This window comes from Pelodiscus sinensis, chromosome 1, assembly GCF_049634645.1.
Source record: "Pelodiscus sinensis isolate JC-2024 chromosome 1, ASM4963464v1, whole genome shotgun sequence".
Lineage (NCBI taxonomy): Eukaryota > Metazoa > Chordata > Testudines > Trionychidae > Pelodiscus > Pelodiscus sinensis.
The window spans coordinates 95,531,102-95,552,207 of NC_134711.1; the positions used below are offsets into that span (position 1 = coordinate 95,531,102).

Sequence of the window (21,106 nt, forward strand, 5' to 3'; positions counted from 1 at the left end):
GTCCACCCCTCACTCAATGTGGAGATGACATGCACCAGTCCTAGTTCCTGAACATATTCCTATTGTACTTCAAGTACTACACTGTTTTAGATAAAAAATAGAAACCGGATTTATTAATTACAAAAAGATACATTTTAAGTGATTATATGAAGTAAGCATACAGATCCAAGCTCATTACCCTAATAAAAAGTAAAATCACAGTCTGGATTCAATAAACTAGACAAGATTTAAATGAAGCAATGTCTCACCTGAGTACACATTCTAGGCTTCTCCTTTCTAGTATGGGACCACCCCCTCAGTTCAATCTTTGTTTTCTAGATGTGTTTCCAGGTACTGATTTGTAAAGGGGTGGTGAAGCATGATTTCACTTCTCCTGTTATAGCTTCTTCCAACTTGCTCAAAAGATCTTTTGCTATGATGTGAATTAAGCAGCCTCCATTGTGTACATGCTTTCTGAAATGTTTCTCTAGTATACAGTTCCTGGGGTAGTCCTTGTGGGTGTGTATATTCCCCTTAATGGGCCATCCTGAGTTTCTGGCTGGCCCATCATTGTACCTGAAAGCCTGGTAGTGAGCATTTCAAACTTCACAACATATTTCAGTAACCCACATAGCAAAGCCTCATACCTTCACATACAATGATAGCACATACAACTTATCACATATCAACAGATAGGTATTATTTTAAAAATCAAACAAGGAACCTTTTGTATAAAATATAATGGTACTAGCAGATGTACCTAGCATTGCTCAGGTCTTTAACTGAAGTAATTTTTTTTTAATAAATTAAAAGTATACATGCTCTATTCCAGTGATTGTATTTTTCGGAAATGAAGGCTGGCGTGAGTGTTCAGGAGTGAGGAGGGGCAGGAGATGGGTGACTTATAAAAGAAGGATGGGAGGTGTGGGGGGCTCAGGGCATGGGGAAGGTGTGCAAAAGTCAGGGGAAGTGGGAGGTGAAGGTGTCAGGGCAGGGGGCTCAGGACATGGCTAGGAGGTGGGGGCTTACCGGGGCCACGCATGACAGTGACTTCTCCTAGGGGACTGGAGCAGCGCTACTCTCCCAGTAGGTCCCCCCAGTTCCCTGCCCTACGTCTACAGGCTGTTTGGGGGGACCAGGCTCCAGAGGCTGCTGCCCCCTTCAGGGCCCCCCACAGCTGTCCAGTGGGGTGCGGCGTAGTGCCAGAGACTGCCCCCTTCTAAAGTGCCTCCCACAGCTTGAAGGCTATTGGAAAGGGGAGAGGCTCCAGAGCCTGCCCCACCAACTGCCTCCTCATGGTCTGCAGGCTGTCGGGGGGAAGGGGGTACCAAGCTCTGGGGGCTGCCCCCTACTCCAGTGGATCCCTCTCTGTGGCCTGCAGGCTCTCCATGGGGAGGAGGGGATACAGGCTCCAAGTTTGGGGCAAAGGGGCTACTTACCCAGTGTAGATGACAGTGGTGAATATGTAACTGCCTGGGTGTTGCTTTGAGTTAGTGTCACACCATCCTTTTTCCTTTCTAGGAGCTTTGAGAATGTAACCATTGTAAATGGAGGGAAACAAAACACCATAGCTAAAAGCTAGCAGCTGATTATTCTTAAAGGTCACAGGTTATTCAGGCTTCTCCATCCACCTCCATTATGCCCATCTAGAGTTGGCCTTTTGGGTCCATGAATTCCAGTGGACGCAAGTCCTTTTTGGGGAGGATTTGAGACTTGACCTTAGCTGTGGGAGAGGCACTGCTGCTTGAGTTGGTACAGTTGGCACTGGGGCCCTCTGGTACAAAGCTGCTTTTTTTTTTTTTTTTTTGGCAGGGGGGACGTGAGGGTTTTTTCAAAAATGCAGAAGGGGGGCATGATGCCAAAAAGTTTGGGAACCACTGCAGTAGAGTTTACAGCATCGCCTATGTCTAGATATGTCTATGGGTATTTTCAGGGCATGGAGATATTACTGAAGTGGTTAGATCTGGTGGGATGCAGTGGGACCCCTCTGAGAAGTCCCTTTTATCTAAATCACGGAACCTGGCCCAGACCATTCTTTTATGAGCATTACTTAACTCGGCCGGGTCTCTTTTTCCTGAGGAATGTGCAGCTTGCCTGTGGTTTGGAACCCTGGTGATTTCTACAAATGCCGCCCACGCCAATCCTCCAGTAGCATGGTGCAACACGTGCACTATACCACACTAGAGAATGTGAGTCAGAGAACAACACAGAGGATCAGCAGCAGAGACAGTGCAACTTGTCTCTTGCAGAATCTGCTGCCTTGTGGATAATTTTTCTTCAGACATTTCCTAAGGCATCCTTCCTCAATCTTTATGTCAAATAAGGGCTCTCTGCAGGGACAGAAAGCATAAGGCAAAGACAGCTCAGCCAAAAAGCTCATGTACATTTGTAACGTTCATTCCTCTCTTTCCCACCATTTATTTCTCTCTCATTCTTCTTGTACACATCTTTCACTTGTTCCCACAACATGGTTTATTTTCAGGGTGTCATTATACAATGAATTCCTCTAAATCTCTTAGGCTACGTCTACATTGGCCCCTATTCCGTAATAGGGATGCTAATGTAGCACTTGGGAATAGGCAAATCCGCGGGGGATTTAAATATCCCCTGCGGGATTTGCATTTTCATGGCTGCCGCTTTTTTCCGGCTTGTAGATAAGCCGGAGAAAAGCGCCAGTCTGGACGCGATCCTCCGGAAAATAAGCTCTTTTCCGGAGGATCTCTTATTCCCACTTTCAAGTGGGAAAACAGCCTGAGACTGACTCAACTATAATGTTTTTAAAACAATAAAGCTGTTCTTTTATTTGCTTTTTGCTATTGCGAATCATGAGGTTTCATGTTTTTGAGCTATTCACTGTGACAAAGGACTTAGAATAATTTTTTAACTGAATCTGAAATGCTAATATAGGGACATGACTAAGAGCTGGGGCTCTAAGAAAAATAACAAGTACCACAAGACTGGCAATAAAACCATGACAGCTGCCAACATTGAATGGCACTTAACCTTTAGCACAGGCACCATATGGCTACCTGGTATCAGTGTTCCTTGTAGGCTGCATACATTTACACTGACTCAGTGCCATTAAACAGCATGCATGAGACCTCTCATTGGACGCTCTGTGTCCCACTCCCCAGCTACACCTTCTTCACCTTTCTTCTCTGAAGGTCGGCTGTACATCACACACATATCCCATTCCCACTCCCTGCACTCATGCACACACCCTTTTTGCCCAGGGATTAAAGACTGCAGTCATTAAAACTCCGTAGCTCTTTAAATGTCAATATTAATGTAGTACAAATTAGTATTTACAAAGTGCTGGCTTTTTCTCCTACAAAACTTGGAAATTGTCAGCCAGAATTGTAGGAAATGCCAGTACAAAATGATATTGGGTTCCCATGTACTGGGTTAAAAATTACCCCTCCCCCAAAGAGAGTCTCAATTGCTACAGTAAGAGAGGCTTCATTCTCTGTCATTTGCTGCCCAAAAGATGGAAATACTGCTCTAGTGTGACAACAGCTGTCTCTTTTCAGAAGCAAGGTTGGGAAGGGCAGAGTGCCCTAGCCAGAGGCAACATAAGGGGCTTAAAGAGGAGAAAAAATGGGGATTTAATGGGGATTCTTGGGAAGATGGATAGGCCTCTCAGGGGAAGGGATAGTCAGTAAAGAGGAAGCAAATAGGATGAAAATCCTCTTGTTCCACTTTTTCTAAATATTGCCTAAAATTTAATATGCCTCTCAGTATGTCAAGTGGTTCAAATAGAGTGTGCATCAGGTGCAAAGAGCAAAAGCATGTGGAGTGAAATACCAGCCAAAGAAAAGAGGAATTAGCAAGATCTGTTTCAGAATTGTTGGATTCTGTTCAAAGATCTGTGTGTGTGCATACACTTACAGTGTATGTAGGTTTGTAGGCAGATACAGTATTGTATATATACAATTATGGAGGTGTCCTGTCAACTCCATAATTATCAATGTATTGAAATTTGCAGTTAAAGCAACATAAAAATGTGTGTCATCCTATAAAAATCTAATGCAATCTTATTTTTTATTTTAAATAGGAATCACCAAGAGGCACTTTTAGTGAGATTAAAAGCAGACAAGGGCTTAGAAAGTCCAGTAGCTCAAAAATCAAAAGCCCGGGGTGTTCTGGGAACTGTGTGGACACGCTAAGCCTGCTAGATTAAAAAAAAATCACAATCCTCTCCACTGCCATGCAGGAGATTAGAGTCCAATACATCTGATTAAGGAATAGAGTGGAATCTCTTTTCAGTGCTTTCTTTCTTTTTCTTATCTTCATTGTTCCTTCATTGGCTGGTTCTGCAAGATGGTATGAGTGATGTTGACTTCAGGAAAGAAATGATTTTACTCCTCTGAATCTGTCTTATTTCTGTAAGTAGAGTAAGTCCTGTGTAGCTCCTGCTTCCTTGTTAGAGACCTGAGAATTTTCCTCTGCCTTCGATTTCTCCTGCCTCCTCTTTTGTACCTTTGGACTTGCATCATCATCATCAACTTTCTGACCAATAGCTGATAGGCAGGACTCCTTTTTGAGCCACTCACTGCCACAATATTTCCAACCACTCTTAAGGGACTGAACATGCTGTTTCCAACGCAATCCTTAACCTCTATCACAGTGGGGTTATTTTTATTTGCCTTCTGGTTTCTGAATCTTTAGGCTATGTCTACACTATAAGTGTTTTTGGTAGAAAATATGCCAATGAGGGACTCATTAGCATAAGTTGCAACATCATTAGCATATTTTCTGCCGTTTCTTTTTGCTCAAGGGGTTTTTGCGCAAAAAGAAGCAGTGTGGACTCTTTTTTTTTTTTTTTTTTTTTTTGCACAAAACCCCCGTTTTGCACAAGATCCTTATGCCTCTCCAGGACAGGCATAAGGATCTTGCACGAAATGGGAGTTTTGTGCAAAAATGAAAAGTCCACAGTGCTTCTTTTTGCACAAAAACCCCTTGCGCAAAAAGAAATGGTAGAAAATATGCTAATGATGTCGCGACTCATACTAATGAGTCCCTCATTAGCATATTTTCTGCCGAAAAAACTTGTAGTGTAGACGTAGCCTTAGGGGTACATTCCCTTCATATGTTCGTGCTTTTCTCTGCATCCTTGAGAGTTAGAAACACTTTTTTTAAAATGAAATTTGACATTCTCATACACTCTCTTGATTTCAGCTACTGGTGCTTTAAGAACATTTCTATCATTAATTTATTGTGTGACTCATGATAAAATTGTGAGAGTCGGCAACACTGCCTCATAGCTATGAAATTAGGTAGAAGCCAGTTTGAATGGGACTAGTTAGAGGACATCATTGTTCAATTATTTTTAAAAATCTGTAATGAAAAGCCACATTTGAAATTAAAAGATGTGGCCCCCTTTTTCCCCTTGATTCAAGTGAGAGAATAAATGTTCTGCATTCACATTTAGCCCTTGTTACTGCAATGAGATATACAATAAGAGAGACTCCTGCTTCCCCGTGGATCCCAGTTGATTCTAATAGAGCTTTACACGAGTATAGGAGTGTCTCATCCATAGGATAAATTGGGGAGGCTGCCCCATGCCCCACACTTTTGGGGGTCCCGCAGTGGCTGCCTCAACCATCCTATGGACGGGAAGGACAGTTCTGGGGGATTGTAAGAGCCTGGTGCAGCAGCAGGGGATGCCCCACCACCACCACACATGCATCTACTGTGTGCGGCTTCTCAGCAGCTGCGGGAAGCGGAGTGACCCTCCCAGGATGCTCCATTTCTCACTGTCACAGAGAAGCATGATGCAGCGGGCCAGGAGAGGGTGGCACAGTGGAGAGCAGTGGGCTACTGCACTGCTCCAGCTCCCACTGCCTGAGGAGCAAGTGAGGGGTGAGGCAAATCCTGTTGCCAATGCACAAGGCCCCTGGAATATCCTGGGCCACTTTGCTCAGATAAGAGGATAGGGTAGAGTGGGGCTTGGGAAAGGGATGGGGTTGGGAGAAGGGTAGAGCCTGCTGTGGGAGTGGCAGGCTTGACTCAGGCCCCACAGCCCCCTCCGGAGAGCCGTGTATACTTGCATGTGTCTGGGCCTTGAAAGCCACAGTGATAGGCACTTTAGACAGATCTACTGTGCCTCACTGCAACTTATTCATTAAACTGTAATTAGGGAAGACATCCTATTCCTGCATATAATGCTCAATACATTCCCCCAGTCTAATTTGCATTCCTTTCTTCATTATATTTCATTTTGGTAGTCAAGCCCTCAAGCAAATACTTTTCTAGAGGATTGTTAAATATATGACACAGTTGAAGTCACTGGGATCCACCTATGCAGCAAGCAGAGTCACCTGGAACTCACCTTTCACGTTGATTGCTTAATTATTCTTCACTAACCTTTTTGTGGATGTGAGTTACACTTTCTAAAAAGAACATGATGAATTGTTTTAATAATTAAACAGTAACTTAGTAACCTATCTAGCTCTACTAAATATTTAATAGTTAAACCTTTAAATGGCTAAGCTCCTTCAAGTAGATTCCCTTGTTTGTCACCATCCTACAGCATAATGGGGCTTGTTAGCTATTAAGGGAGACATAAATCTTTTGCATTGGGTTTATAGCTGGCCAGTGCAATGACAGCAGATTCAGACATAATTCCAAATGAATGTTTCCAAGGGGGAACTTGAGTCATACTCAAATGACTTTACCTCTGTTTTCGTTTTTTGGCCTGATGGTTCTTAATTCCTTGATTATTTATTATTGCAATAAGCCTAATCCTGAGTATTCATGCAGCATTACTGTTGGAGCAATAAACACTTCTCCAGTGTTTCCATTGCAAATCAGCAGTAATTGGATCTGCTGTTACCTCATGGAAAACTTTTGAAAGAAACATTCCGTGTGAAGACAGTTTTGAATTTCTGTCAATTTATTCTTTGTGTTTTCTGTCATCGTGTAACCCTCTGTTCTTTCACTTCACTACAGGCTGAATTCTCCGAGCTGAACCTGGCTGCTTATGTTACTGGTGGCTGCATGGTGGACATGCAAGTCGTAAGGAATGGCACTAAGGTAGTAAGGTGAGAAATAATAACTTTTCTTGCATAACTTTCTTTCTAGAGAGATATGGGAGCAAGTAGGATATTGGATGCCCGGCCACAGCCCATTGAAGTGAATGAGCAGACACTTATTGATTCTGGTGGGTTGTGCATCAGGCCTTAAATGTACGTTATACCTTTGTTTTGTTGTTTATCATCCTCACTTGTTCCCACCCATTAATATAGGCAGAAACATCCCATTCTCATAATCTTTTGAACCTCAGGCCTGATAGTACTGACAATAGTCCTCATTTCACTTTTCACTCATGCAGTCTCCTGCTGCTACACTTCGACTGTAAATCCTGCTTTGCATGCACAGCCAGTCCCATATGCAGTCTACTTTGACAGGAACAGTCTACTCAAACATCTGCAGGACTGGTGGCCGTGGAGTATTTCCATGTGCTTCATCTACCAACCTGCATTCTGCTCACCACCATTTTTCTTAGGGCAGCTTTTCCTCTTCCACACTGCCTTCTGAGTTGCCTCAAGGGAGACTGCCACATCTCAGTCTGTCAGAGATTTCTGTAGTTACTAGCATTTCAGCATATCCACCTTGCATCACCTACAGTCTACTTGCAGGCAATGGCACATCCACCAGGGCTGCCCTCCATTCATCCTGACCATCTATCCATTTCATTAGTCAGACAGCATTAGCCCTCTCCTTTCTGGTATTAAGGTGCTCAGAGTGATATGTTGAGGACAATTTAACCTATGCCATATAGAGAGCAATGGTTATCTCTCTGTTCCCTGATATAATGACACTGTATAGGCAGCCCTCAACTCATTTTTTCCCCTAAGTTTTTAGTTTGTTTTTGTCATTACCTTTTCTCAAATTTATTTTGTTTTCTTTACCCCAGTGTAATAGCTTACATTTTTCAGGCTGGAAATGTAATCTTTTTTCCTACCCATTTTTATAACCACTGTAAGTTCTCCTTGTACTATTTCTCTTATACTGAGTGTGTTACATTACATACCCCAAATACAGTATCTTAACTAACATGCTCGCTACCAGATTCTTCAAGAGCATTAATATAGTTGTTAAAATTGATTGGCTCTCAAAGTGATCACAGTGACATCTGACTAGATATATCCCACAAACTTTATGCACTGCTGTTGAGCTTTGTTTATAGTCTTCCTGTCATTTTTCAGTATTGGTGCCATGCTTGTATTTGCAAATTTTCAGTGATTTTTTTCATGCAAGATTTCAAAAGTCTGTGTTAAATATTTAAAGGTAAGATCGCTGACATCTGTCGTGTTCACTTTTCCCACTAATTTTTGCCTCCCAATACGTGAATTATTTCTGTGCTATGTGAATCCAAAATCTTTCATTTGCACTACTGGTGTATCCATCAGTTGGTTTTTGGTGCCAGTCTGCTCCTTCATTCATTCACACAAACAATTGGAATGCTCACCGAGAAAATTGTCTGTGTTATTCCCATTTTCTTTTCTGCTCCCAAGTCCTTAAAGTTAGTTATTCACTAGTCTATCAAAATTTCCCTTAATTTATTACATTGGTACTGAACATAAAACTTTGTATCTGAAAAAGAGGGGTGTTTTCTGTTTGTGGCGAGTGACATTATGGAGTGACTTTCTGCATGGATATTTATATTTGAGAGTGTGTGTGTGTATCTGGGGTGTTTGCATCTTTACCTGTGTGTACCTGTAGATGTGGATGTTTTGTATGGTGGGGCTGACTTGTGGGTAGGTATCTGTGTGGGTGTCTGTCATATGTGGCTCTGGAGATGCATTATATCCATTTGGACAGATTTCAGTTTTGACATATTACAGCACACACAGAATTTGTTCACCACATGGCTGGTAAGGCCCCCAATTAGCTCACTTGGGAACACAGCCGCTTTACATTACCATCCTTGGAGTGGTTTAGAAGATAAAGAGAATGAAAAAGAAATTCTTCCGCACTTTGGGAAGCAAATAAAGGAGCACACTCATAAATCTTGTGGAAAGGCTCTTCCCTCCCTCCAGCCTTGGTCAGAAGAGAATTCCCACACTATTCAAATTCTTGTGTGGGGCTGGAGAACAAATTTCCAACCAGTGTGTCATTAAAAACATTACAGGACTTGTCCGTAATACTGTGGGAATAAATTAGCACTCCCGGCAAGCACTGAGGAGCAGAAAATTCCTCAGAAGAATCATGAATAGTTTTTACATCTAAAATACCCTCATTCCTTGTCCTGTTCTCCAACCCTCACACCTACCTAAAGTCAAGCTAAGAGAAGATGAGAAAACACGGGACAAAATTCTGTCTTATTTTTCTGATGGCACATGTATCACACTGCACTCTTTCACTCCACACCTGCCTCTCCTATCTTCCTCCTCACTCTCTTCCCCTGTGTCCTGGTCACTTCATTCCCTCCGGCTACGTCTACACTGGCATGATTTTCCGGAAATGCTTTTAACAGAAAAGTTTTCCGTTAAAAGCATTTTCGGAAAAGCGCATCTAGATTGGCAGGATGCTTTTCCGCAAAAACACTTTTTGCGGAAAAGCGTCCGTGGCCAATCTAGACGCGCTTTTCCACAAAAAAGCCCCGATCGCCATTTTCGCGATCGGGGCTTTTTTTCAGAAAACAAATCTCTGCTGTCTACACTGGCCCTTTTGCGCAAAAGTTTTTCGGAAAAAGACTTTTGCCCGAATGGGAGCAGCATAGTATTTCCGCAAAAGCACTGACAATCTTACATGAGATCGTCAGTGCTTTTGCGGAAATTCAAGCGGCCAGTGTAGACAGCTGGCAAGTTTTTCCAGAAAAGCGGCTGCTTTTTCGGAAAAAGTGGCCAGTCTAGACACAGCCTCCCTTTGTCTTTCCATTTAGCTAATACCCTACTAATGATAACCTGCCCCACAAATAAAAACCAGTAATATTGTGGCACTAACATGACAGTTGCTACCATTGCATTGTTCACTTGGCATGTGTGGCAGACTGCATTCCCTGACCTTTTTGTCCATTTAGATTGCAGTCTATTCAGTGCAGGGCTTATTTTGTGATTATACAGTGCCTAGCACAATGGGCTCCTGTTCTCAGTTGGTTTAGGGCACCCCTATGTAATTCATAGTGCTCTTAAACATGAAAATATACATACATGCCAGTAGTGTATGTGCACATGTAATGTACAACCATGGACACAGGGACATAAACACACCCACACTTTAATTTCTTGACACACATGCAACTTGTCTTTGACACGTGCAACTCACCTTCTCCCCCCTTGTGCACATGTTTCTCCTAGCCACAAGAGCGCACATGTTCTATACCCATAAATCCAGCCACGCCACAGATAGCCTTACCCAGGCACACAACTCACGCACATGTACACGCAGACCCCTAATGAAGATCATTTGATACTCATTGTGGTTGGGTTATTCCAGTCACAGCAAGAATGAAACCCTAAAGAAGATGGGAAGAATTGACATGCCTGTAATATTGTGGGAGTAAATTAGAGAGATTCTAAGTGCTCTCAGACAGCACTGAGGAACAGAAAATTCCTCAGAAGAAGCGTGAATAGTTTCTACTTCTAAAATACCCAAACCACAATGCAACATGCTTTGGTTTAAGGAATTGCTTGTATTCATTTAAATAATGGAAGGGCTGATGCAGCCCAGGGAAACAGGAAACTTCCAGAAAAAAAAAGAGGATTAAATTTCAAGGCCATAGAGTGTAGAAAATATTGATTGAATATAAACAAAGCAAGCAATTGGTTTTTTTTTGGCAATGGGATTGATTGGGGGCTTGGTTCAGGTAACACAGTTAAAACACAGGTACAATGATCAGATAGCAAAAATTAGGATACTGTTTGTTTGTTTGTTTGTTTGTTTGTTTTGGTTAGGGGAGATATAGATGTGTGTGTATAAGACAAAGCCCCAAACATCAGAATGGTCCCAATAACATTGGGGCATTTGGTCACTCTAGCCACAAGGGATGTGAACTTATCCCATGGATGAATAGTTCTGGAGGTCATATTTTATTCACGTCTCCCCCCCCCCCCCCCCCCCACACCTCACTAAATCTCAGTTAATTATCAGCAGACTTTTCAGAAGCAGTCAGAACATACCTAGATTGCGAGATATAGAGCTAATGTTAAATTTTTAATATCCTAAATGCCTAGAAATCCCCTTGGTGTGACATAGGAAGGAATGTTCTTTGGGTGCTTGCTCGCTGTCCATTCAACATAAGTATGTGTGCTCTCCACATGCATCAGTGCCGCAAGATTTTCCCTCAGCAATATCCGTAGGGAACTGGCTCCAGTGCCCCCTGTAGTGGCACACACATCCCATGCTACATAGGGCACTGCTGGGCCCCTCCCTCCCTGCTTCTCTGACTTGAAAGCCTCTGCTACCTGCTGCAGGCCTATGCCAGTCAGCGACCCGCATGCTGATTGCTTTCACTGCCTTGGTGAAGGCCACATTTCTGACAAGTGTCAAATCTGCAGATCCTTTCATCCAAGGACAATAAAAACAGGGTTATTCATCTAAAATCCCTACTGATGGAGTCTGCCCTCGTTCCCCAGGACCAGCACTTGTACTTGGCACCAAGCACCAGTGCCCTGGTGCGGAGTGCTTCTCCAGTGCCATAAAGCCCGCACCAGTCATCTTCAGTGACCTCAGCTAAGTGATGAGGAAGTTGGTAAAGGAGAAGTCTCCCATCCCATGCAAGAAGGTGAAGAAAGGGAACCATTGGGGAGATCGTGCTCCAGACAAGCCACCGGCACAGCCCTATCCATGCAGCCTTCCCTGCTCCCCATTGCCCACTCTGGATGTTCAGGTTCTTTCCATGCTGGAGGCACAAGACATTATGGCTATACTGGTACTGCCTCCTCCGGCACCATTTGGACCCCAGCATAGAAGGAAGCTTCCTTGTGCCCCTCAGTCGCCAAGTACTCAACGCTGTCATACTCCCACCCAGACAGACAAGAAAGTCCCTCATAGCCCAATACAGTCAGTAAGAGAGAGATCGGGGCCAGATGCTTCATCTCAAGCATCACCAGACACCAGGCATAGACCTGTGGCCCCATAGCAGTCACGGCACCCAGGAGCGACATGCTCCACGCATGCAGCTTGCCACTCCAGGGACAGCTCCCCTTGATCATGGCACCACTCCCTACTCAGCAGCACTGAGCTACAGGTGAGACCTCAGATCCGACAGGTCTCACTTCACATCCTGGCACTGGACATTAACTCCTCTGTGCTGGTCACTGCCAGTCCAGAGTAGGTCTCAAGATTGACACTGGTCTGTTGACCGCTGGTCTTGGTGCTCTCTGCAGTCACTGAGCTCAACGTCATCCCACAGCTCCTCTGGTTCCAGAAAGAGAGAACCACGCACTCCCCTTCATGGGCTTTGGGCAGCGTTTGTTCAGCAAGTAGTACAGCAGAAACAGTCTCCCTCCCCTCAGCATACTTGTTGGCACCGCACCCCATGTTGTCCCAGCCGGTGACACAGGCAGCTTTGCAGGGCAATCCATGGCCCTTGGCACAATCATCAGAACAATGTTACCTGTGGCTCCCCAGGGGTTTCCTGCTACCGCCCCAAGTTACTTGTTTGGTGGTTCAGAGGCCCTGTCAGTGCTTCCTGTTAGCTGCACACGGGGTCGGGGTCAATTATACCAGCTACCCCTCAAGTGGAGGAAGAGACAGGGGACCAATCCATGTCAGCAGAGGAAGGCCAGTTGGCCCAAGCTGCCGCCTCCTTGTCCCCAGATGAGGCCATTGTGGTGCTCTCTCCTATGGTCCCTCCAGATTATATGAATGCCCACCAGGACTTTTTGAGGAGGATAGCAGCCAGCTTGAACCTCCAGGCAGAGGAAGTGCAGGAAGTCTCAGACTACCTGTTCGGGGTCCTCAGCCAGGCCACCCTGGTGAGAATGGCTCTACTGCTGCGGCCAAGATAGCCAAAGTTTTCTGGAAAATGCCTTTTCCTATTCCACCTAATTCAAAGAGGGCAGAAAGGAAGTACTTTGAGTATCTTTATACTGTGGTGCTGTCTGCATGTCCTTAAATTCCTACCTGCCTCTGAAGCAGGGCCGGCCCGAGCCATTCGTGCACCCTGGGCCCCAGGAGCGTGGCGCCGCCCCCGGGAGTGCGACACATGCACGGCTCCACCCCTGGGCATGCGGCGCCCCCGGGCACCCAGCACATGTGTGTCCCCACCCTGGGCGCGCAGAGCATGTGTGGCGCTGCCCCTGCCTGGCCCTGCAGCACCGCGTGGCAACCCCTACAATGTGGCACCCCGGGCGGTAGCCCGGTTGGCCTGTACCTTGGGCCGGCTCTGCTCTGAAGTTATTGCTTGCAGTTACCTATGTTGAATGGACATGAGCAAACACTCAAAAAAGAAAAGACAGTTGCCTGTTTCTGTAACTGGTTTTCTTTGAGATGTGTTGTTCACGTCCATTCAGTCTCCCACCCTCCTTCCCTACTGTTGGAGTTCCAGCAAGAAGGAGGGGTCGGGCAGCACCCTATATAGTGCAGTGTGTGTGCGCCACTTCAGGAGATGCTGGAGCTAGTCCCCTATGGATACTACTGAAGGAAAAAATGTTCTGGTACTGGTGCATGTGGTGAGCACACCCACCTATGTTGAATGGACATGAGCAACACATCTCAAAGAACATCAGCTACGGAAACAGGTCTTTTACCTGATTCATATGCACATTTAGGATTCCCAACAGCAGCACAGAAGTAATGGTATGGTACTGTATGGTATTGCCATCCTTACTTCTGCGCTGCTGCCTACAGTGCTGGGCACCAGGTCAACAGTCACCACTCTCCAACTGCCCAGCTCTGAAGGCCGTGCAGAAGTAATGATGGTAAATCTGTGACACTTCCCTCCTCCCCACCGCCCTAAAATGACCTTGCTGGTCTGTCCACCACTCCCTTGTAGGTCATAGTGGGTGGCTTGCTCCCAGATGCAATGGAGACACGCCCCAAAATTCTCTGTAGTGCTAAAAGTCTGGGCACTTCTTTAGCTGCTTGAGTATGGATTTAGATGCCTAACTATTGAGCTATCCACATTTGAAAATGTTTGCTTTAATTTCTACATGCCTTATTCACTCTGAGAGCTTCATCTGACTCTCCAATGCACACATCTCCAAAAATTCAGAAAGAAAAAGAGTAGCCACATGATGTCATACGTAGTTTCTAGTGAACACTTTCCCATGTTACCAAAGTACCATTATTATCACAACACTTTGGATGCTTCTGTTCAGCAGCAACAGAACAAGTGGATGTGATGTGGGTCATTAGCACAGTGCCTTGTCGGAGTAGTGTGGGGCAATTATGAAGTGAACCTACCCTGCCTGCATAACAATTGTGGTGCTATGATCATAAGCAGAACCAAAGCTTCCCCAGTTAAACGTTAAATGAATAATATTGTGCAATTGGACAAGAGACTTTATAGCTATGGAGAACCTTTCATTCCAAAAGACCCCTAACCACCTTGAAAATAGGAATCGCTTCACCAGTGAAATGCAGCCTCCTCTGGATGGAGCGTACCAGTTCAGAACTGCAATATCCACATACAAGCCTATGGTTATTAAGGTGATGTGTGAAAGATCCACATAAAGTAAACTGCTCAGGACTTAATTTATCTGTCTCGGAAAGATGAAGGGTTGAGTCAGTCCTGTTGCAATTAGACCTAATGGGTCAGACTTTTAGTTCCACTAAGATCCTCGCACATTGCATTCTAAGAAGTGTACAGGGATCGCAAACTGTTAGTGTTACACCCACTTTGAGCCCCTTTACACTGCCAGAACACAGTTAAAGAGCTCCAGGGAAATGAGAATTGGGCCAAGGGAGACTTGTATGTTTCTAACTTAAGGCTTAGGCTCCTAAGTTGCCCTTTCTCTCTTTGCACTTGATAACATTCAGAACTGTGTTTCCCATCCAAGCTTAGTGAGCCTGCAGTTGTTGTCTCTGGTACATGTGGTGGGAAAAGCAGAAGAACAGTGATATTCATGACCAGTGGCGACCCATAGAGGCGAACTAGGCGGTCTCCTAGGGCACCAAAGTTAAACGGTCTTAAGGGGTTTGGAGGCGGGGCACCAATTGCGCATTTCGCCTAGGGCGCCAGTTGTTGGCAGCTCGTCTAAGGCCGCTCCTGCTCATGACTGTTTTCTTTCACAGGAAAAAACAGCTTCTGTGGAAGTATTTCAGAAATTTAAAGACATGTATAAAATAGGTGTCGGTTTGTTCCCCTTTTTCTGCCTCTATGACTGGCTCTGTTAGTTAGGGGAGTCTTGTTTGGCACTCTAGTGCATCTGCCACCAGCTAGTGATACAAATATCCAGGACAAGGACCATCTCTGTGTGTGGTGCCTCTGATAGGAACTCAGTGTTCACCTCTGACATCGTCCAGAAATCTTAATTCATAGTAGAACTCTTGTTGATGCCTCTTCATCATTTGGCTAATATCCATGCACGTTTTAGGAAAACAGATCAAATGAAAAAACCATGCTGGAAATCCCTGTAAAGCAAAGAACATTTAGGAGGACGAAGAAAGTGATCTGGAAAATGCAGTCTCCCAAAAGCCAGACAGAAAAATAATATATTTAGTGTATAGTTTTTCCATGATCCACAGACTATATAGTGTTACAGTAGTGTCATACATTTAACACAGAGTGTACAGGAGTATAAATGCATTTCAAACGACATAAATTTGGCTGATTATTTTAAATAGATGTCATACTGGTATATTTCAAACAGAATATAACTTTTAAAAAAAGCATTTAAGGAAAAAAAAGCCCTTCTGCCACCCCCAGCAAACTGCTACCCTTACTTAAGCACTCAACAATCCAGAGAAGTCAGTAGGTTAGGACAAAGTGTAAATCAAGGTAGAATTTAGCAGCCTATATTTACATGTTTAACAATCTAGCATATGCATCACACTTTTTATAACCCCTAGTAACTTTTACCACAAGGGAGGTAATGGTTTTATTCTTGTCTTATGCCATCTACCCCCTTTAATTTAGCAGAAGCCATAATGGGGAGGCTAGGGTTTTCTTTGGTTGCATCCATCCCAGTTGCTGCTGTTAAAACAGCTGCTTGGAGGGACTGTTTCTCTCATCGGGGTTTAGTTATATCCCAGATGAATAATGTCCCTCTTCACCTCTCCAGCAGCTGGCTTCCAGCCGACGTGTGAGTGGGATGCTGACAGCTATTAGGAAAACATTTGGAGTGAAGGCAGCTGCCAGAAGTCGCTGTTACCAGACAAGGGTGGGGAACAATTTAGAGATTTAAACCCCTCCCTGGCCCTTTCACATTTACGTATATTCCTTATGCTAAGAAATTTTCAAGCCAAGGTCTGAGTTATCATTCATTATCTAAATCATGAGCTGAGTGCAAAAGCTGGTTACACTAATTGTTTGGTCACTTTTTTGCTCCTATTAATCTTTTTTCTTCATTGGGTTTAATTAAGTGTTGTTTCAGAGGAAAAATTGGTGTAAATGAGTGTTGGAAAAGATGGGGCAGTTTGTTTTGTTCTATAGGGATAGTAGTAGAAAGATTAGATTTTTATCAGTAAATGTTACTAAATGTTGATTTCACTGTACTCACTCAAACCAACAAAAATATTTCCATCAATGGTAATCAAAAACCTACAGAGAGATAAAGTAAGAAAAATGCTGCTTGAGAACTCATTAGAGTTCAGTTAAGGATATTTACCTTGTGTATTTGGACATGTGTTATTGGTAGTGAGCTTGTCATGGCTATAAAGCTTTAACATTTTGAATGTTTGCCATTAAATAATTGCTGGACACCCTCTCAATTTTGCACAGCTGTGAACATTTAAAAGCTTAAAACCCATCACTTTTTGCAACTCCGTGAAAATGTAAATGGATACAAATAAAAAATTATTGAAAATAAACTTTGCTATTATCAGTTGAAATGATACAATAATAACATTTTAATTGTGCTAATCCTACACAAGTTCAGCCCCATTGGCTTCCACCATCAATGTGGCATGGATTGTTACCTGGAAAAACATTCTACCACTTTTCCTAAAGTATGGTGCTGTTCCCAAATGTGATTTCAAAAAAATGACTTTGTGAGGGTCTATGTTTATTGTCCATCACTGTTTAATGACAAATATGTTCAGTTTACAAGTAAAAATATGGGGATGGGTTTTGAAGACTGTTTTATATGTACCGAGTAACGTGTAACCTAATTTTACAACCCCCTGATACTTGAACCAATATAAATGTCTATTATGAAAAAGCATCCTTGAAGCTCCTCTAAATTGTGGTGGCTGAATTGGCTCCCAGTGCTCTTGCTGTAATCTCTTGGCCACTGGACCCCATCTCTGCCATATGGTTGGTTAAAACAGCTCCCCCCACTGCCTTTACAGTATCAAATAATGCTTTCCAAAGAACAAGTCCCAATCACAGTATTCACATGAGTCATCCCATTGTGTTCATTGGGACTCTTGGCATTAGTAAGGGAGGCAAGATTTGCCCCTTTCTGTAGAAGATTAAGACAGGAAGTTGGAATAGAAGATTTTCTACTTTATGATATTAAATTAATATAATGAGAAATGTGGAAACATACAGTAATTCTAACATTGTGAAATATATAATAATGGATGTAAAACCAAAAGTAGCCAAGCTCAGTAACTGGTTGTCAATGATGTCATAACAATGTCACTAACACCCAAGTAATGCACAGACAGGACTTGTTCATATTTAATAAATGCCATTTTATATTCGCTCAGACACACCTGTGGTAGTGCATACTTTGGGGGATTATTGCACTGTTTAGGTAGCTGAAGTCACTCCAGTTTTTGGCCTTATGCCTCAGAACATTGCCTGGAGACTCCATTAATCCACTGGCAACACATAGCCTTTTGTATCTTATTGGTCAATTATACGCTTTCCTTTCCTTTTTTTGAGTCCTGAAAAGATAGAGGAGGCTTTTTAGAGAATTCAGGTAAACCAGGTAGGCCACTCAGAAAACTTAAGATACTTTAATCCAGTCTTTGGCATTCAAGATGTCTTCTTGTGTGGATATGAGAAACAGAGTGCCCTGTGAGCCAGAAAGACAGGCTCCTCCGATTGAAAGGTCAAAACTCCCTAAGCTCGGCATCATACAAAGGAAAAAACATGTCACGGTAATGCAACCTTTTGCTCTTTGTAGGAGCATGTAACACAGTTTTATGACTCCCTGGTCCTTGGACCAATAGATATGTCTGTTCTGAAGAAGCATCTTAGAGCTACCTGGAGTATGGTGAGTGCTGAAATGCCCAGAAAAGATAGCCAGCTGTGCTCCTGTGTGATTCTCTCTCAGTCACAAAAGAAATTCAAATGACACAGAAGTAAAGTGCTAGTTCAAACTGACCTAATCTTTGGAAGTAAATATTTCTGAATGTAGCTAACTTGTTGATGGGAGGAGGAAGGGATCTTAAAAGATGTTTTGGAAGCATAACATACTCCTGAAATGTATATTTCTAATGCTCTTGAAGCTCTTTGGAGATCTCCATAAACAACTGAGGGACCAGGAAGAGTTAAGTCTAATATCAGACCTAGGAAATGGGAAATGACACCTTCCAGCAAGATTTGCTGGTGGTATTTGCTGGGTTCCATTCCTCAACAGCTGGTGAACCTGATGATGATATTTTCAGATCTGATTCTCTTGTGCTTCTTAGAGCATTTTTCACTATCAGAACCACTGCTGCTCCTGGAATGTTTACTTGTGAGAACAGAAAATTCCCTTGACTTCTCCTTCAGAAATCTATTTGATAATTTCAATCACACCCACAGCCAACACAGCTTAAGTGGTACACTTGTAAACATTGAAACACAAATTTAGGTATATTTGTGCAGGAGCCAAGAATTTACGATCTGGATTCAGATCTTAAATTTCCTTAGTGCCTTGGGTGTTTGGATCCATATCTCTGAGTTGGGTGCATATCTCTGAGTTGGGTCCACCATTACTAAAATTAGTTTGGCCATTTAGAAAACAGAACTAAAACTTGTTGGAGCAGATAAAAAAGCAGTCATTCAAATGTTAACCAATTGCCTCAGAGTCAAGACTCTTCCAGCTTCCAAAGGCAGGAGACCTTCAGCTGTGAGCCACTATTGTCACTTTTGGTGTGCTTAGCTATGAAAACCAATAGCTAGAGCCTTCCAGCCAGTTTTAACTGCCATGATGAGGTACGGGGTAAGAGGCAGCCACTCACTTAGTGTTTGGCACAAGAGGAAGCTGTGCCAGACTAGGAGAGAGCTGCAATGAGCTTGTGGTGAATTGTGCTACTCAGAAGATAGCCAGCTATGCTCTGCACTGTTTGGAAGTTACAGATAAGTAGAGAATATTACTGCAGTCCAAGCCTAGTGATGACAACTCCATACAATACTGCAAATAAGTTTAACCTGAAAATGAAACTTTTGTGAGAGGATGGTTAAATGATAAAGGATCTGATTCTCATTTATATTATAGTCCTGCATGCCTTTCTAGCTACAGCTACCTCCATTTGAAAGCTCATTTACACTGCCAAAGTGGTGTGTAGTGTAAATGAGAATTGGACTTGCATCTTTAGGTTCTGCTAGTTTGGGAAAGGGCTTTTGGAGAGGCTAAGATAAGGAAGGACTGTCCCATCTCCCAAAAGATCCAGCCATCTGACCACAGTTGAGAGGAGGGCATGTGCATTCAGGAAGCCTACTTCCATCTAGGAAAGGTAGGCAAGGGTGTATATGAGGCACAAATACAAGTTGTTGCTGGTATGTTCTGAGCTGCTGGTCTGGATTTTCACATTCAGCTCTATTTTTACTTTCCACTGTATTTCTGGGGCAGCTTCTTTCTCTGCCAATCAGCATTCAGGAAACCTTGGTTTTGGCTCAAGAGGCCTAGATGTAGTTCTGTGCAAACAAGGCCCATCAGTGCAGTTCCAAAACCTGGGTTGAATGGATTGGTGAAGAGCGGAGCACACATACCATCTCCACACTGCTAGCCCCATCAGACAGGGTACTTGGGACTCCAGTGCATAGATGCTGCAGAACCTGCCTGGCCCCATTTTTTTAGTATTATTTGAAAAGTGTGTCTTCTCTCAACACTTTCTCTTTTAGTTGACATGTCAGCTTTCTCTTTAGCCTGTCATTGCTGTTGCTTGTTTGTGGAGATGAGTGGAGCTTGGAAAGGAAACTGTTATACCATAAGCCATTCTGAAACTCAAGGGTTCATTGTTTTAGAACATAGTGTACCCTTCAGAATGAATAATTGTTTCCAAAGTGAGCTATTCCCCTAAGAAAATTAAATTTGCATCAATTGAGAGTAATCCTCTTCGGAGTGAGAACCAAGCTTCTTACTTCCCAGGTACTAGGACACACAGCTGCTTGCTAATCACATCATTACCCTTAATGAGCTGCTGGTTCACCACCTCCCCAAGCGCTGATGCCCTTTGTTTTCCTTTTGATCTCTCTTCTTGCAATTTCTACCCTTCAGCCTCCAATTTTCCTCCTAGGTTCAGCTTCTCTTCTATAGATACCTAGAAGGCTCCTCTTCATCACACTTGCTGCTTTTTCCTTAATGGTTGCAGAACCTGCTCCCGTTCCTCTTGTTTTTCATTGTTCAAGATACCTTGAGATATAGTTATTTCCCCATATCTCCAAAGAGAGATCCACTTCTCAGCTGTTGCTTATGAGAGTTATAGCCAGGAGAAGAATCATGCTCTTGTCAGTGGTTACTGGCACCTTTTTTGTCTCTCCCAGTGTTCTTTTAGTGGAGGGGTTCTGACCAATGAAACTGATCCTATTCTCATATAAGATACAGACTTTAGATAGCAGGGGACAATCATTTACTCTGCATTATCATTTCCATCTGTTATATTTGGATTTCCTGCTTTCTTGGTATCTAAAAGTCCATAGTTTCTCCTAAATTTCTAGCAGGCTGAAGCTTTTTCAACTCTGTTTCAGCTTGTAACAACCCCAGAGCATCTGGTTGCTTAGAATCTAGAATTTTCAGCAGCCTGCTGGGGGCACTGAATCTTGAATGTTTGGCATCCAATGAGCTAATTTCTTTTTGGGGGATGGTTGGCTGGCTGGTGGGTGCTTTCTACATGGTATGTCAGCAGAAGTCAGGCC

At 43.4% G+C, this 21,106-nt stretch overlaps 1 protein-coding gene across 7 annotated transcripts in view; it reads left to right on the top strand.

The window, feature by feature from the left end:
• SYN3 (synapsin III) overlaps positions 1-21,106 on the top strand; it is a 390,200-nt gene that overhangs the window by 131,898 nt on the left and 237,196 nt on the right. For all 7 annotated transcript variants that reach the window (XM_075938194.1, XM_075938231.1, XM_025178914.2 and 4 more), the window contains one exon: positions 6,931-7,022. In XM_075938194.1, coding sequence (XP_075794309.1) covers positions 6,931-7,022 — 92 coding nt within the window. The remainder of the gene's footprint in view (positions 1-6,930; positions 7,023-21,106) is intronic.